Raw genomic sequence first — 19,292 nt, 5'->3', positions numbered from 1 at the left:
CTTAATGGCTTAGAAAAAGTAAAGTTTTTTACAAGACTTAACTAGTTATTTCAAAATAGAGTTTGCAATTTTAAATCCACTTTTTATTAATTTGAAATTTTAATGTTTAATTCAAATTCAACAAATCAAAATATTATTCCTTAACTTTGCTTGAATAACTATTTTGACTATTAGACAAGTTTTTCAAGATTTATCCCACTGTGCATAAGTCATATAAAAATAAATAACAGTTTTTAAAAATTCAACAAAACGTGATAAAAAAAAAAGACCGAAAAAATAAATCAAAAACATATCTTGAATAAAAATATGAATCGTGCAACGTTAAAATACGTAGCGTGAGTGAAGAATATACGTAGAATGTGCGTAGCTTGAAGCATATTTCAGAGATTATATGAAATTAAATTTATTTAAAATAATATTAAAATATAGAAATCTTAAACAGGTAATAATAAAAAAATGATTTAGGGGCATCGTTTTTTCAACGTCCTATTATTTTGTTTTACTTGTATCGTCACTTTTCGTTCAATAGTATAGAATCGTCTCCATTCATCAATAAAGTATTCACTTCTTTATACACATCAGGTCTTTTTTTAAGAATAATTTCCATATACTCTGCTTCACGAAGTGATAAGGATTTTATAACTTCCCCAAACATGTTGCGCTCCCTAGTAGTCCGAAAAGATACAAAGTTTTAAAGTTAGGCCAATTTATAGTTTAAGTTTATAGATAAAAATAATAAAATAATAATTTTTCGTTGAAATCATTAATGAATACAAACAGCAAACTGAAAACTCTTTAAACATATACAGTTATCTTTTCTGAGCAATAATTTATTAAGAATATTAGCTATCTACTCCTAAAAAACAATAATAATAATCTACAAATAGCTAACAAACAATAACATCTCTACAAATCGTAATTTTTTTATTTGTTCAAAGGCGCACCAAGAAGACCTTATGGACTTATCACAGTCCATCGCGGAAGAGCATCTTTTTCACAAATAACAAATGTTTTAGATCTGCGTACAAAATTCTCTTCAAAAACTGTTGCTCGTTCAAAAAGAGTAACGTTTTTCACAAATATTCTATTCCAAAAATCAATTTAATATTTTCCAAACTTTAATTTGTTAAAGTTGTTTAATTATGTAATTGAACAAAAAAGTAATGGTTGGAAGGGGAGAGTTTCCGTAATTGAAACACTTGCACTTATTTTTGAAGAAAAAAATGAATTTTTGCTATACTTTCATTTTTCTATAAAAGCGTCATATTTTCTACGTTTTGACAGATTTGGAAAGTTATCCCTAAAAAGATGCACGTGCAACATGATTTACAGCTTATTCGCGTCATTTTTTTTTCGGTAATCTAATTTTGTGCGCAATTTAAAAAGCATTAGTAACAACCATAAACCTTAAAAACGATACTTTATTTAGTGATTTTTAATCAATAAATTAAGAGAACGTCATAACAGTTGAAGCTTTTATACAATTTTTTGTTTGTAGAACTTTAGTTTGCCAGGGTAATATTAATCCTATTATAAGTTTTAAATGAACTGTTTAAATTTTCACTGTAAAGATAAAAATCATTTTCAATCAACTTTTGTTGATTTTACTGGGTTTATTAAAAAGAAACCTGTTATCATTATGGAATCAAATCATAAATGTTTTCATAGTCAAGCCATCTTTGGTTAATAAATATTTATCCTTAAGTGTTTCAATTAAAGTAACTCTCCCCTATAAATATTTCTTTTTTTTCAAATGACAATAGTTTCAGAAAGAAAAACAAATATCAAAAAAACTTTCTCTTTAACTAAAAACATATGTTTTTACAGACACTCTTAAAATAGTGTAAAACTTATTAAATAAATAACTAACTTACTGCTTTTTAAACATCCCCGTTACATAACGCACAATCAATATAAGTAGTCCAACAAACGAGACAATTATTCCAAGAACAATACTAAACCACAAAATTATAAAGCAGTATTGGTAGAGGATGTTTTGCGACAACTCGCAAATAAACTTATATGAATTGGCTGTACTATGTTTAATATCTTTTGATGATTCATACAACTCGCAGTATCCAAAAGGCGGAAGAATAAGATTACCTAGTTAGAAAGTATATCTACGATTAATTATTGGGTTTTAACTAATTGTTAATTTTAAAACTTAACAAAAAAGTAAAAAGATAAATAAATATAGGAACACATTTTATGTTTTAAATATTTTTAAAAACTTAACATTTAAATTAAATGACCTGGTGTTGGGTCGTTTACTGTTCCCATATAGTCATAATCCTGAGAGCTATACTGCGTTGACCATTTTATCAAAGATTGACCATATGTGTTAAACTTACCAAATAACACGTTGTTAAGTCCTAAAGAATATTTTCATGAATGAAGTTTTCAAATTAATTATACATGAAATACTCAATGAATACTCAAAAAAAAAAATAAGAAAAAAATTTTTTTTTTATCTTTTAAAAATTTAAATTAAGCTAAGCAAAAATTAAACTAATAAATACCGAAAAGAGTTATAAAATTGACAACTATGTATAAAATCTTGACAATAATATTGAGCAAACTTCTTAAAAACATCTTTTTATACGGATTAGCACGTCTGTTAAAATACGTTCGACAAACTTGGACTGCGTTGGGTTTATCACTTTTTAATACCTCGAGCAAACTTTTTATATCTCTATTGACTGCTCCGTGAAGCAAATAAGGTATGTAATACAAAGCTGATAAAGCACCAATTAAAAACGGCATCCATTGGTACTGAAATTTGTTTTAGAAACAAAAATAAAATAAAAATGTGAAAAAAAAATGTAAGCTGGAAGATCAAACGTTTGTACAGCAGGGTGGGAAGTAAATATGTCTTATGGCTAGTAAATATGTATTATGGGTAGTAATATGAACTATGGGTAGTAATATGAACTATGGGTAGAAATATGAATTATGGGTAGTAAAAATTTGCTATGGATAGTAAATATGTACTATGTGTAGTAAATATCCATTATGGGTAGTAAATATAAATTAGGGGTAATATATGTATGTATGTATATATATACACATATACATACATACATACATACATACATACATACATACATACATACATACATACATACATACATACATACATACATACATACATACATACATACATACATACATACATACATACATACATACATACATACATACATACATACATACATACATACATACATACATACATACATACATACATACATACATACATACATACATACATACATACATACATACATACATACATACATACATACATACATACATACATACATACATACATACATACATACATACATACATACATACATACATACATACATACATACATACATACATACATACATACATACATACATACATACATACATACATACATACATACATACATACATACATACATACATACATACATACATACATACATACATACATACATACATACATACATACATACATACATACATACATACATACATACATACATACATACATACATACATACATACATACATACATACATACATACATACATACATACATACATACATACATACATACATACATACATACATACATACATACATACATACATACATACATACATACATACATACATACATACATACATACATACATACATACATACATACATACATACATACATACATACATACATACATACATACATACATACATACATACATACATACATACATACATACATACATACATACATACATACATACATACATACATACATACATACATACATACATACATACATACATACATACATACATACATACATACATACATACATACATACATACATACATACATACATACATACATACATACATACATACATACATACATACATACATACATACATACATACATACATACATACATACATACATACATACATACATACATACATACATACATACATACATACATACATACATACATACATACATACATACATACATACATACATACATACATACATACATACATACATACATACATACATACATACATACATACATACATACATACATACATACATACATACATACATACATACATACATACATACATACATACATACATACATACATACATACATACATACATACATACATACATACATACATACATACATATATATATATATATATATATATATATATATATATATATATATATATATATATATATATATATATATATATATATATAAAGCGTGTACACGAAATAAATGTGAAAGAATAAGCACGTCATTTTTTTTCAGTGGTTGTATTAAAATCTTTTTAATTGTTTTGTATTTTGTTTACAACGTGTTGCGGTTTCAAAAAAATATGTTAGTTTTAAGATTTAACTTGAAGTTAGTTTTAAAAATGACAAAAGAAGAAGATGTAAGAGAAAAAAGTATGCACAAATATTTACAAAATCCTAATAGTAGCTACAATTCGATAGCTAAATCGTTGCAAATACATCCATACACCGTTTGTCGTGTTATTCAACGTTTTTCTCAAACAAAATCGATAAAACGCAAACCTGGTGGGGAACAAAGGAAGCTTTTAAAGATATAAAACTAGTTAGAAAACTGGTTAACAGTTTTAAGAATAACCCAAGCCTTTCACTAAGGGAACGCACAAAAATGTATGGATTTTCTCATACTTTTGTTGCAAAAGTTAGAAACAAACATGGTTTTCATTCTTTTAAAGCACAAAAAGTGCCCAATCGTTCTGAAACTCAACAAAAAAGTGCAAGAACTCGCCGCAGAAAGTTGTATGACAATTTTATTTCTAAAAATTACTGTATTTTTGAAGACGATGAATCTTATATCAAGTACGATCATCAACAAATTCCTGGTGCTGTTTATTATATTGCAAAATATAGAGGAAAAGCAGATAAGAAATTTATAATATATATAAGTTCGCTAAAAAAGTTTTGATTTGGCAAGTTATTTGCCGTTGTGGCAAAAAATCAGCGCCTTATATTTCTCAGTCCACACTTTCTGGTCAAATATATGTTAAAGAATGTTTACAAAAACGCCTTTTACTTCTCATTAAATCACACAGTAACAGACCTGTGTTCTGGCCTGGTTTAGCTTCAATTCATTATTGTAAACTAGCTATGGAATGGTATAAAAAGAATAATGTGAAATTTGTGCCTAAAAGTACTGGGCTATTATGAAAAGAAAAATGAAAAAAACAAAAAAGTTTTGCAGAAACATTAAAGATATTAATATATCATTTAAAAAAGCATCAAATAGTTTTGATTCTTATTCTGTGCGCAAGCTTATGGGTACCACTAAAGCAAAAGTTCGAAATTTTATTAGACTCCCATAGGAATAAATAATTTTTTTTTTAATGTTTGATCTTCTTATATTATTGTATTAAAATTATTACTTGGTTCGATTGGAAAAATTGAGGAATACTTTTTTTAGTTGTTTTTCTACTGTCACATTTATTTCGTGAACACGCTTTATGTATATATATATATATATATATATATATATATATATATATATATATATATATATATATATATATATATATATATATATATATAACTCTTCCTGATGATCCAGCAATGGTGAAACTTCAAGTAGAAGAAAAAAGTTAGATAAGTGTTTTTTACTAATATATATATATATATATATATATATATATATATATATATATATATATATATATATATATATATATATATATATATATATATATATATATATAATATACAGTGGTGGCGTTAGGCTAAGGCCTGGTTGGGCGATGGCCCAGGGCGCCGAATATAAAGGGGCGAAACTAATTGGTTATTTTACCCTTTGCCTTTTTTTTGAATGGGGTTAAATTGAGCTAGGGGCACCGTAGAAATCTCGCCCAGGGCGCTGGTAGTGCTAAAACCGGCACTGTATATATATATATATATATATATATATATATATATATATATATATATATATATATATATATATATATATATATATATATATATATATATGTATATATATATATATACTCAAACCTCTTATATATATATATATATATATATATATATATATATATATATATATATATATATATATATATATATGTATATATATATATATATATGTATATATATATGTATATATATATATATATATATATATATATATATATATATATATATATATATATATATATATATATATATATATATATATATATATATACACTCAAACCTCTTTTTATGCGGTCTTTTTTTATGCGTTTTCTTTAATGCGGTCCCTATCTACCGCACAAAAAGAGGTTTGAGTGTATATATGTATATATGTATATATATATATATATATATATATATATATATATATATATATATATATATATATATATATATATATATATATATATATATATATATTGGTAGTATATAACAATTCACATAATAAAAATGTACACTTTTGTCAGGTAAGGCTAAGATTTTCTTACCTGCAAAATGAATCTTTTTTCCATTGGTATACATTTTTCATTTTTAGTGCCTAACTTTCCTGAAGTACTACACAACTCTCCAGATGTTAAGGTGCCATCGAGGTCCATGTCTTTAGGAATGCCAAAGTAAGCTACTTCGTTTTTTTTATCAATAAGGTTTTTGTATATATATAGACCTTGTATCCAACAAGCCTGCGATACAAAGCCACTGTCTCCCATACCACTAGAACCTTAATACAATAAGTAAATACGTTCTTTATGTCTATATACTATACAAAATACTGCATTATTAAGATACAAAACATTTTTCTGCCACAATGTCCGTAACATAAATTTAAATTTTTTGAAAATTCCAAACATTTGGTACTTTTTAAAATTCAAAATTACAATAACTTAAAAAAATTGCACTACTACTCAGTTCATAAAAGCCTTGAACTTTTAAAACCTATTCAACTGTACAATAGGATTGGTCAAAAAATTGGATTAAAAAGAGGCTCATTAATTATTAATTATCATTAATGTAGTAATTTAGAAAAGTAAAAACTTTTTGGATAAAACAATATCACATCTCTCCAGAATTTGATTCTTAGTTGTTTTTCATAAGTGCATTAACCTAGTTCTCAAAAGAACTATAATTAGATAGAGATTTTGACAAATGACTTGTTTAAAAATAAAAAACCTAAATGTTAATTCTTGGATAAAAAGTAACTTTTTAAAAGCAAATCTACAAAATGTTTTGAGAACTTTTGACAACGACGACATTTGAGATATTTGTAACAAAAATAGTTATTTTTGTCATTTTTTATATTAAGTATATATTTTTAATTATAAAACTGTATATTTTTCATTAAGTATATTTTGATTATTTAATACTCTTTTGATACATGTATACTGCTATTTTATTTGAGAATAGTATTATTGTTTTGAACAATGTTAAAATTTGAGCATTTTGAATCGTATAAAAATATTTCAGATAAAAAATAACATTTTTAAATGCTCACTTAGTTTTCAAAAAAGGTGATTATTGTACTGTTAAAACTATACCTAGTGGGCACGCGTTGTCCGAACGTCTGCTAGACGTCTCCAATGATATATAATTATATAGATGTCTAACATCATAAAAAATCCGTTATGAAATGTGAAGCCTTTTTTTTGCGGAAACCGTATTGAATTCAGGCAAAACATCATAAATAAGTGAATTTGTTACAAGAAATTATAAAGGTAAAATGATAAGCCTGATCTATTTACGTTTATTTATTAAAAAAGATACAATAAAATTTTTTAGTATAGTTAGTGTTGTCTTTTTTTAAATGAAGCTGACGTTAATATTTTTAACTAAACGTTATTTTTATAATAATAAAATTAAAATAGTTGATGTAAATTTATTGTTTTAAAAATAAGTTAAATGCCATGGAAGAAAACCGTTAATTTATTATATGGTTAGAAAAAGCTGGACAAGGATTAGATTAAGTAGGTATTTCATGAAAAACATTTTTACCAGTATATTTTATATCAACTCTATATATTTTATCTAAACAATATATATATATATATATACACGATCTAAATCATGCTCATTTAATTTACATTTCTTTACATGCAACCTCTTCATTAATTAACCATAGGTATGTGCGTATGTGTGTATTACGGTAGCGATTTCTTCAGTTGGATTCCGTGCCACGTTTTTTAAACTTTATTTAGTGTTCGTCTAATTAGGACTTGTTTTGTAGTCTTATTTTTAAGAATTTGTTATCAGTATACATGTTTTTAAATAAACGAATGGTTTAACTTTATTGTAATGTGATTTATTTAATGCAATTTTCTGAGTTTTCTTTGAAGTTTTTAGAAAACTAACAATGTTGAAAACATTGTTAGTTTTCTGATTTTATCTAAGTTATGGATGATTTAATTTCAAAGCTATTTTTCTTATTTTTTATTTGTTTTTTCTAACTACCTACCAAATTTCATTTAAAAAAATTGGTATCGCAGACACCCCACTTTTAATCTCAAAATAGGTATATAATCATCGGCTTTATTTTTGTTATCATTTAATATCAAGTCAAATCACGTGACCCTAACTTTCAAACGCGACTGGTATTATGTGAAACTATTAGTACTAAAATGCCCTTGCCCGAACGGAATATTTCTTAGATTTCTTAAGAACTCCTTGTTGTCAACTTTTGTTACTTAAATGCACATAAATTTTGTAGAATGATCCAGTTTCTATGAAATTTTCACTTTTGTAATATTAAATTTGTGCACTTTTTAATGATGTATAATAATATAATGTTTAAACAGTTTTAAATTTTTACACACATACCTATTAACTTTCAAATTTTCTGCGAAGAAACTGTTAACATTTTTGAGTTCATACCCATAACAAAACCTCTAAATATTTTCCTACTTTATTCAACAATTTTAATAACACTAATAGATGGTATACTTAATCCACCAAGATTTTTTAAAATTATGAAAAACAGCAAAGATTTGCAATGATTTGCAAAATCATGTGTAGTCATGATCACAAACTAAATTATCTGGATGTTAAGTGCTTCAGCACATTTGCAACAAGTTATTTTCTTTTTAAGAGTTTTAACTATGTAGCCAACTATATAACCAAGTATTGCGTGTTTGTGTATTGATGTTAAAACCCCTTAAAGACTTTTTGATAAATGTGCAACAATATTTTTGTATTCATCTTTAAATTCTGTTTTTACAATTGGCCATCTGGTTTTGCTCCATTTCAATGAAAATATTGAACCAGCTGAATTTTTGCAAATGTGAGGCAATTTGCATGCTTTGAACCAATTAGAAAACTTCGTAAAAAATATTTTTTCAAACTTGATTTTATTTGAATGATATTTGGATTATTATTAAAACCATTTTTGCCCATAATACAATAAAACAGCAGTTCTAAATGATCTTAAGACGTTTCATAGATCAGCAAATATTTAAAGGAACTTTTCAATCTTGATCGTAAGTTAAATGATAAGTCTCTGATACTGCAGAGACAATGAAACCAATAAAAAAAGTTTTTCTTCAATGTCTAAGAATTTTAATCCCATGTTTATCACTTAAGCTGCTAAGATATTAAGTTGAATTTTCAGCAATACTAAACTAATGGATTCTATCATCAAGAAGTAGAGGTTTTTTAAACCTTTACCCAATAAACTTCTCGAATTAAGTAAATCAAAAAGTTTATTTACAGTTCTTATAAAGTCTAATGTGCCGTGAAGATCATGAAAAGACGGATGGCCTGATAGCATTAAAAATTCAATAGTTTTAGCATATGGCAAGGATATAAAATATAATATGGGTATAAAATTAAAGGTATAAAATATATATTATTATCATAAGATTCAATATTAAAGTAAGTTTTCATACTTTCAACTTCATCAAACGAAAAACTAAGATTTTTCAAAGCACTAAAGTTAAAAAAAACATCATCACAAGTTATGTTGTGAACATCTATACCATGTTGAATACGCAAACTGGTTTAGTTAAAAGGCAAACTAAGTTTGTAGTTAAATTCACCTGGAACATAACCCATATGACATATCCAATGATCTCGAAGTTTAACAAGTATAAATACAAGTGCCTCAGTAGCTATGTTATTTGGATCAAAGGTATATATGTTGTTTCCATAATCTTAAAAGCCTTTAACGTTACCATCACTAGGATTAAAAACAAGACCTGATTTTATATGCATAGAATCAAAGATTAGTGCACAATCCTTATATGAAATATCTTCTAATCCCTTTTGTTTTAAGTAAGTACGACGCATGCCCACTAAGATTAGTTCTTATTATGGAATTTTTAAAAATAAATATATAAAAGCTATAAAAAGGTATCTCTTTGTTTTATTGAATTTTTTTTTTTTTTTCTAACTCGTAACATACATAAAATGAACTTGGTATATATATTACTGTTAAAGTTAAAAAAAAAATTAATAAATTTGCCAAATCAAATTTTCAAAAGCTTATGTTTTTTATTTTAACAATATTGCAATTTCTAGGATTACTATATACTTTATTAGGCCACAGTATAAGTTAATTTAGGGTGTCTATAAAACAGAATGACAGAATTAACACTATTGTCTTCTTAGAGTTTTTTGTATAGAAGTGAGAGTGTAATCTTTATGATATCTTTTAGTTTTTTAGTTTATTTTATGAAATTTTTTTATAAAACTCAGCAAAATGCGTATTAAAATTTTTTTTTGTTTTATTAGCATCCCTGTAATTTTTCAAACAAAAGTTGAGGTGAAAGACATTGTTTAATCAATGAAAGTTTATACTTTCTGAATTTGTACATAATAAAGCAAATTTTTGCACTCCCCTAAATTTCTTAACTTTAAGTTAAAATTTTTTTGACCCAACCTATTATGCATGCACAATTAAAAACAATATAAATAACACTATATAAAAAATACTAATTTATTTACATACTTGTGACAACACATTTAATTGCATCTTTATACCAACTAATACCCATAATGATGCAACAAGCCAACATTATCTTGACCATAAAAATTCGGTTGTACTGATCCGTGTATGAGTCATTCCGTTCTTTAACTTTGATTTTAAGCAGAGATTTGAGACTTGTCGCTATCATTGACATTTTAAACTTTTTTATTTATAATGCTTGTAAGATGTAAAGAAAAAGAAATTTATCAAAATTTGTTATAAAATTGAAGAAATACTTTGCTGCATGCCAAACATACAACTTGCAACATGCGTTACTTGTTGCACACACTACGTGCATCACGTATGACACACCACGCCTGACATGCACCGCGTGCATTACACACCATGCATTTTATATAGGGGAAAGGCGCCTATGATGGCATACTTAACTTTGAAGCTTCATTATTCAGTATCCTGAAGACCAATAATAAAAGTTTTGATATGGATACATTCCTTGTTACATCTAGAACAATAATTACCTTGGGAGTTTTCATCAGTTTTTTTTTTTTATAAGTTATTCTTATTGTAAAAAAAAGCACAAGTATGCCATCATAGGCAACCACTGCTCCTATGATGGCATAGGGGAGGATGGGGCTAGTTAGGATCGAGGGTAACTTAATGATTTCATTTAACCTTAGATTCTTCCCTCAGAAATAACAGAAATTACTCGAAACCATCCTAATTTACCATTTCATGCTACACACCAGCATTGTAAAATTTTGCGCATGCGCATCGGATATATTGCGTTTTACGTATTTTTTTGACCAAAAAAAAATGTTGGAGCATCGCTTTCTTTTAACTTTACTTAAAAATAAGTTTTTCTTATAAAAAAAAAGGTTTTCCCAACTCGTCAATATTTCAACACCCCCAAGTCGTCAGTATGCCATCATGGGTAAAAGTCATCATTTTCATTAAAACAAGCTGGGTCTGCTTTGTTCAAAAGATAAAATTAAAGTAACTATTCCACTAAATGCACAAAACTTGAATATAAAATGCATGAAAATTTCATTTCTGCACAGTTAATAGTAAAATCACAATCTTAAATATACGAAGGAAATAAAACTACAACAGCACATCCCAAAATCGATTTTTGTTGATTATAAAAACAATATTTGTGCACAAGGGACGTTTTTTCACTAAAACTGATGTAAAGTCAGTATAGTCATGTAGGTCTAATCATTTTTTTACCAAAACCAATTTTAATGGAAATATGACCGGTATGCCATCATAGGCGCTATGCCATCATAGGCGCCTTTCTCCTACGACTTTTGTTACAAATTACGTTTCATTATAAATTTGTCAGAAACTAAATGCGTTCAAATACTGAACCCTTTATCTGACTAGCTACGTGCATATCACACCTCAGGCATAAAATACTACTTGCATCAATCGCCACATAAATTGTACATTAAACACACTACAGACATCATATACCCTATGTACATCACAATTCACATCACATAAAAGTTACACGTAATGTAGAGTGTGATAAATATTGTATGTTGTACGTAATGTTTTGCATATTGCAAAGATAAAACACATTACGAATTATTACAAAATTAAAATTATTGTTTTAAGATATTATTTGTATAAAATGTAAGTTTTAGGGTCGTCCATAAGTTATGGCACGTAATTTTCGAACATTTTCGACCCCCTTTTCCCATCCCCCCGTCACAATATTGTGACAAGTCCCGTATGAGTTGTCACAAAAACACTACCCCCCCCCTTCTCCCTTAGGCGTGGCGTAGTTTATGGATAACCTCTTTGGTAAAAACCATTTAAACTTGTTTTTTAAAATCTTTTTTTCTGTAAACTCTTTCAAAGTTTGGTTAACTTATAGCAGAAAATACCACTTATATTATAAAGGAGTTATACAGTAAAAATTTTATAAATTTATACTTTATATAAGATTATACTTAATAATTAAAGTTAATGTTTTCGCGTGTTCGTACAATATACAAATGTTAATTGTGGTTTTAATTTTTTTATATATATACAAATTGTCATAATATTTAAATCAAGTTTCATGGTTTATAAAATAGTTCATCAACCGGATAAAATAAAAGTGAAACTATTCAGTTAAACTTAGTGTTCATTGTTAAAGCATTGGTTTAGGAACTACAAAGCCCATGGTTCCTTGCTCATTCTGAAAACATTATAAATGAATAAAATGCAATGAAAAAATTTTGGCGAAAGTAAAAAAACGACTATTATATAACTTCAAATATACATCGATTATGTTGACATTAATCATGTTTATTCCATTTAATGGAAGATTTTATTTAATTTAATGTTGGGTTGTATTCATTGGATCAACTTTAATCCATATACATTGAAACCACATTGGGTTATATACATTGTAACAACGTTGGGATTGAATCGTAAAAACAATCAACGTTTTCAAGGTTTTTACATACGTTAGACCAATATAACTGTGTAAGCTGTTTTTAATCGCGTCAGTATTAACGTTTTTATTAATTTCATTACTAAACACATGACATTGGATCCGACGATAGTGAAAATTTTACTTATGTTGGTTCAATTTATGTGTGCTAGCTACGTTAAAGCTAAAAAAATTTATGTGTGCTAGCTACGTTAAAGCTAAAAACATGATTGTTTAAATTTGAGGCAAAAATTATCTGAAACTAAGAAACGTTATTAAATATATATTTCTAAGTTGTTTACTTTATTTTTGTGTGTACTTTTATTTTGTGTGTACTGTAGTTAAATTACACACCAACTTTAATTTTGTGCGTACTGTAATTTCAACCTTAAAAAAATATCTATATTCAATGTAATTATTAAGCAAACTTGGTGTTAGGCTCAAACAAAAAAAACAAAACAAAAAAAGGATTTTTTCGTAACTTCCATTTATGAGATTAAATGGGCTCCATTACTATGCATCAAAACAATTAAATTATTAATTATTAATTAATAATTATCAATTATTCAATAAAGTACATCTTGAACAGCACAAGTATAAATTTTGTATAGATTAAGAAAAACCGAGAAAGTTTAGTTTGAAGAACAGTGTAATTTAATCTTTAATACGAGCTCACTTTATGTCTTTATGTCATCTAATGTGTAGACTAAATGTGTAGACACTTTATGTCATCTAATGTGTAGACTGAATGTGCAGACACTTTATGTCATCTAATGTGTAGACTGGATGTGTAGACACTTTATGTCATCTAATGTGTAGACTGAATGGTTAAAAGGTTACAAAACAATTTTTAGTATGAAAAATTAATTTTTAATTTACAATTAAAACCTAAAGTTTTTAGTTAAATATGAATATACAGTTGAAACTGAAAGATTTTAATGGCATATCGATATACAACTAGAAATTAAAGATTTTAATTGCATATTGATATAGAATTAAAACTTTTACAATTTAATTGCATATTTGATATAGAATTAAAACTTATATATATATATATATATATATATATATATATATATATATATATATATATATATATATATATATATATAATATATATATATATATATATATATATATATATATATATATATATATATATATATATATATATATATATATATATATATATTTATATATATATATATATATATTTATTTATATAAATTTAATATTGTGATTCCCTCTTCAAGCATGCTGTCCCACAAATACCTGGTATATTTAGTAGTAAAAGTAACCGAATTTCGATTGCTATTAGAAGTTATTATTTTTTTGATTTGTAGCATAATTTCAGTTGTTTCTTGGATTGTTTCAGTTATTTTTTGCATAACTTTAGTTGTTTGCTGCATAATTTCAGCTAATACTATTTTCAGTAGGTTTGGGAAACAGCACCAGTAAAACAACTTTAAAAAAATGAAAAAAAGGTTTTATTTTGAAAATCTATTTCGTCCATTAGCTTTAATATCAATAGATTGTAAATTTATAAAAATTTTAAAAAAGTTAAAAAAAAAAAAATGATCCAAAAATAATACAATATAAAAATTAGCACTTTATCAATAGTTATTTTAAAAAATGCAAAAAAAAGTACCTATGTTATTTAACTTTATAGCTTAAATCTATAATTGTTTCTTGAGATTGTGCGACTAAAATTGTACAAAACATTCCTCACGACTGTTATATTTGTAAAGGTAACATATTACAGATGAGAGATTTACAATAAATAATTATTTTAAAATCTTATTAGGCAAGCAACTTCACACTTGTAATTTAAAAAAATTCTAAAAAAAGGATTCCTATAAAGCATATTTTTTATTTTCGAATAAAAAACAAAAAAAAAACGCATTCTAACTCTTTTAGTAATTTTAATACATTTTTCAAAACAAACTTAATCTTAAAATATGCTTCTATTGTTTGCAAGATTAAACTTTGAGCTTCAAGGTATACTCAGTTGTGATTAGGGTTACTAGGTTCCTTCCAATAGAACATTTCACTTTATACATAAAACAAAAAAATTACGTTAAAGATTAATCAGAAATGGCATATAAAATTTTATTTAAAAAAACTAATACCGTCTGTCTTGGACAACAGATAGCATCTAATCGCGACGTTAGAATTTATCTCGTTCTCAAATTTTTGTAAAAATTCATATTTCAATTTTTTTTTAAACAACTTATCACTATGTTGTTTTATTTTAAATTTAATGAATATATATTGAAATGTATAACACAGTGTTGATTTGAAAAACGAAATTCTGGCTGTGGTCAAGTTTATTTTAAGTAATTTTAACAATAAACCCCATGGCGTATTGTTAACAATTAACCACATGGTGCATAGTGTATTAAGGAAACGAAAAGCTGATATGAGTACTTGGAAACAAAATATAAGAAAAATGCTGTTTCGATTGGGTAATACTTAAAAAATATTGAAAAAAATCATATCAAACTAATATATAAATGGCAATTGGCTTATGCATTTGTATCTGTCAGCCTATTTCAGCTGAAAAAGCTAACGACATTATTTCCATGTATTCATGTATGCCTGCTGTTGGTATTACAATTTACAAAACAATAATAAAGTCAGTCATTTTCATTTGAGCCATTTAAATTCTTTTTTTTTTTTTTTTTACTTAATATATTTTTTTATAGTTTACAAAGATTTATAATTAGCGGATGTTATTTCATATAAAGAAAATTTTTAATATTTTCAATTTCTGCAAGAGTTTTTGTTTATAGAAAAAGGAAAACACAATTCCATTGAAGAAGATTTTTTACAAAAACCCTTTATACTAGCGTTTTAACGTTTCCTTCAGCTGGGTATACCTAGTCAAAAAAATTTTTTAATATATAAATAAATTTTGATAAATTTTCAAATACCCGCTCAGCAATAAATTTTAATGGTATACCAAATAATTTTACTGGTATACCGATAATTTTTACTGATTTACCAATAATTGAATGACTGAATGAATGTCACATTAGATGAAATAAAGTGTCTACACATCCAGTCTTTTTCGTGAAATGCGCTCATCATAGCAACAGATATTTAAAAAAATTATTTCGTTATAATTTAGTTATATAAAAATAAAAACTTTAATTAGTAAATCATGTCAAGTACTAAAAGTAAAAAACCAAGAAGATTTCACGAATACCTAAAATTGATTCAACCTTTTGAGAAGCTCCTGTATTTTTCTTTTAATAATTTACCTGTATCTTCAATATAATTAAAAGAAAGTTGACACACCACCGTAAAATGAAAACTATTGATTATATATTGTTGACATTGAAATTTTATCAAGTGTGATTAATCAAAAAATGTCTACAATCTAGTTTAAATCTTTTACAATGTTTTCCCAAGAAAAAGAAAGATTAAGCCTCCAAGTAAACATTTTATTTATTTTGAGAAATAAATAAAAGAAAAATTGAATTCTACATTTTACAATCGTGCTCTTAAAAAAACTTTTGATGTAAATATAGAACAATTTATTTAATGTATGCTTATGGTCAAGACTTTTCAGGATTAAAAAAAAACATAACAACAAACAAACAAAAAACAATAACATCTTTAATGAACACCCTCCCCCTCCCCCCACCCCCATAACAATTACAAAAAAGTTAAAATTGTCTCTCAAAGTGTTAAAACTGCTGCAAAAAAAAGTTGAGGATGCTAAAAATATTTATCAATCTTTTTCAAATATTCTTAATACTTTTGCATCAACAAAGATGGTAGCATTAGTATTTACTGACAACTTTCTTTGTTAAATGGAGTTATTACAGCAATAGTAATGGATACAGGTGAAAATCATGAGTGCGAATTAATGAGTCAATCATGCGAAGCATATATCCTAAAAATAAAACTAAATGAAAGTGATCATTATGCATTTGACGCACGGAAATCAATATATGTGTGTAAATGAAATTATCGTGATTTTGCTCTTAGGATGAAATTAATTAGTATACAAAGAATATTTAGTTGTGCGATATTACAATATAAAATAAGATATGCAAACTGTTATAGTGATGCTGATTTTAAAAGTTGTTTTCATGTTAAGGATAATTATCCCTGGACATGCGCAGAAATGTGTTTGCATTAAACAGATAAACTTTAAAAAACCATTTATAAAACCAAGAGATCCTATTCTATATGTTTTTTTAAGTTAAATTTACAATAAGTATTGTCGAGGTAAATATAAAAAAAAAATTTAATTAAATTAACTAAAATGTTATGAATTGGTATCAAAGAACTGACAAAAGTTGAAGAAACTAGTGATAAGTCTTCTAATCATTAAAGTATAAAGAAGTGTGAAATTTAAAATTTTTTAATAACAAGTTTCTGGTATGATTTTTTATACTCTAAAATATGCTCTTTGATTACCTTTTTTTTTTTTGACATTATCGTCATAACCTTACTTAAGTCTAAGCAAACAATAAAAAAACTATAATAAATCTTTACAAGACTGCCAAATGTCTAAATTATGTTTCTGAAAAAAGATTATGAGGATTTTCTTATCAGAATTTTATATAGACACAGACAGATGCCGCTAAACCTAAATATACCTCCCCATAAAACTTTGAAGAATGGGAAGCATTCTTTCGTTCATCAATGAATGGAACAGGAGTATTGTATGGATTATGAATGTATAAATATCTTCAAGTCTTTGTTAGAAATAAACTTAAATAAATTTTTTTAAATGTTGTTTTAATTCTTTGTCATTATTTTGACTTTTTTTCTTTTCTTCTTCTTTTTTTAACATTCTATTATTACTGTTAATATTATTATTGCAATTTTTTTTATCGTTAATCTTATTAAAAATATTATTAATATTGTTATTCCAATTTTTTTTTATCGTTATTCTTATTAAAAATATTATTAATACTATTGCTGCTAATATCATTCATTATTTATTCATCAATAATACAATTAAAACATATGGTATAATATTTATGTATAGTATATTTATATTATAATATATATTAAAAATATTTCCAATGTAAAGCTACTAACTCTGTTTTTGAGCCAAATCTATTCATATACATAAAATGATTTGCTATGGTTTTCCCTATTATTTTCACTATATTATACTCTCTATAATAACTCTTTGTAAATCACAAGACTTTTTTTAATGAAACTTAATACATGTTAATAAATTTTGATTGAAATGATTTTTGCTTAAAACCTCTCTTTTATAAAACGCGACAAACAATTTAATTCTATTTTTTAATTAAGTTAAAATCTATATAAAAAAAAAATTGTGAAAGTCATACAATGTTTTAGAATTTTGGTGAAAACATTTCAAGCGATAATATCTTGATTAATAACACGATTAATTCATATTACAAAAAAATTTGAGATAAAATTATATTAGTGATATATATTATTATTTATAAGATTAGATTAGTATTACATATTGTTATTCATACGATAAGATTTAGTCGACTAAATTTAAGGTTAGTTTTAGCGTAATTTTAATTTTAGCATTTATAAATAATATATTTTATCAATCCCTTAAAGTAACCTTTATTATAACTATTACGTAGTGGAGCCGTAATAGGAGCAGCGTCTTAATTTTTTAAATATGATCTGATTTCGTGCTGCTGTGTGTTATATAGTTTTTCGTGTTTAATCCGATGATATTTAGAATGCAAATGATAACATAAAATTATCTTATGAGATGTTGCAAGCACGGTTTTGTAGTGATATAACAAATAGTCATATGTTTCCTTGATTTGAAATATAAAGTTTCTTATACTTAGTCAGTGACAAAATTGAAGGAATAAAGAAATAGTTCAGGTGCAATTTAAAAATAAATAGTTACAACGATAAACTTCGAAAATAATAATTTATTAAGTAATT

The 19,292-nt window shown here is 25.7% G+C and overlaps 1 protein-coding gene across 1 annotated transcript; it reads right to left on the bottom strand.

Moving 5' to 3' along the window:
• Window positions 1-277: 277 nt before the first annotated feature.
• Window positions 278-11,204, bottom strand: LOC100210765 (innexin inx3). Its single transcript, XM_065799409.1, has 6 exons — window positions 10,982-11,204; window positions 6,537-6,766; window positions 2,520-2,772; window positions 2,253-2,372; window positions 1,875-2,103; window positions 278-665 (listed from the first exon to the last, which is right to left on the bottom strand). Exons 1-6 carry the CDS (start codon window positions 11,151-11,153, stop codon window positions 512-514), a joined length of 1,158 nt encoding a protein of 385 aa, XP_065655481.1. The 5' UTR covers window positions 11,154-11,204; the 3' UTR covers window positions 278-511.
• Between the last annotated feature and the right edge of the window lie 8,088 nt (window positions 11,205-19,292).

Source organism: Hydra vulgaris, chromosome 06 (assembly GCF_038396675.1).
Source record: "Hydra vulgaris chromosome 06, alternate assembly HydraT2T_AEP".
Lineage (NCBI taxonomy): Eukaryota > Metazoa > Cnidaria > Hydrozoa > Anthoathecata > Hydridae > Hydra > Hydra vulgaris.
Note: the sequence above shows the minus strand (reverse complement) of the source record. Positions and strands in the feature narration are given on the sequence as shown.

Bases quoted from the DNA above. Each gene is read 5' to 3' on its own strand.
- LOC100210765 (XM_065799409.1), bottom strand. From the start codon at position 11,153: ATGTCAATGATAGCGACAAGTCTCAAATCTCTGCTTAAAATCAAAGTT. The intron at 6,767-10,981 runs GTATGTAAATAA...TATTGTATTAAG, and splicing joins AATTAAATGTGTTGTCACAA to GTTCTAGTGGTATGGGAGAC. The intron at 2,773-6,536 runs GTAAGAAAATCT...AACAAATTTCAG, and splicing joins AAAAAAGATTCATTTTGCAG to TACCAATGGATGCCGTTTTT.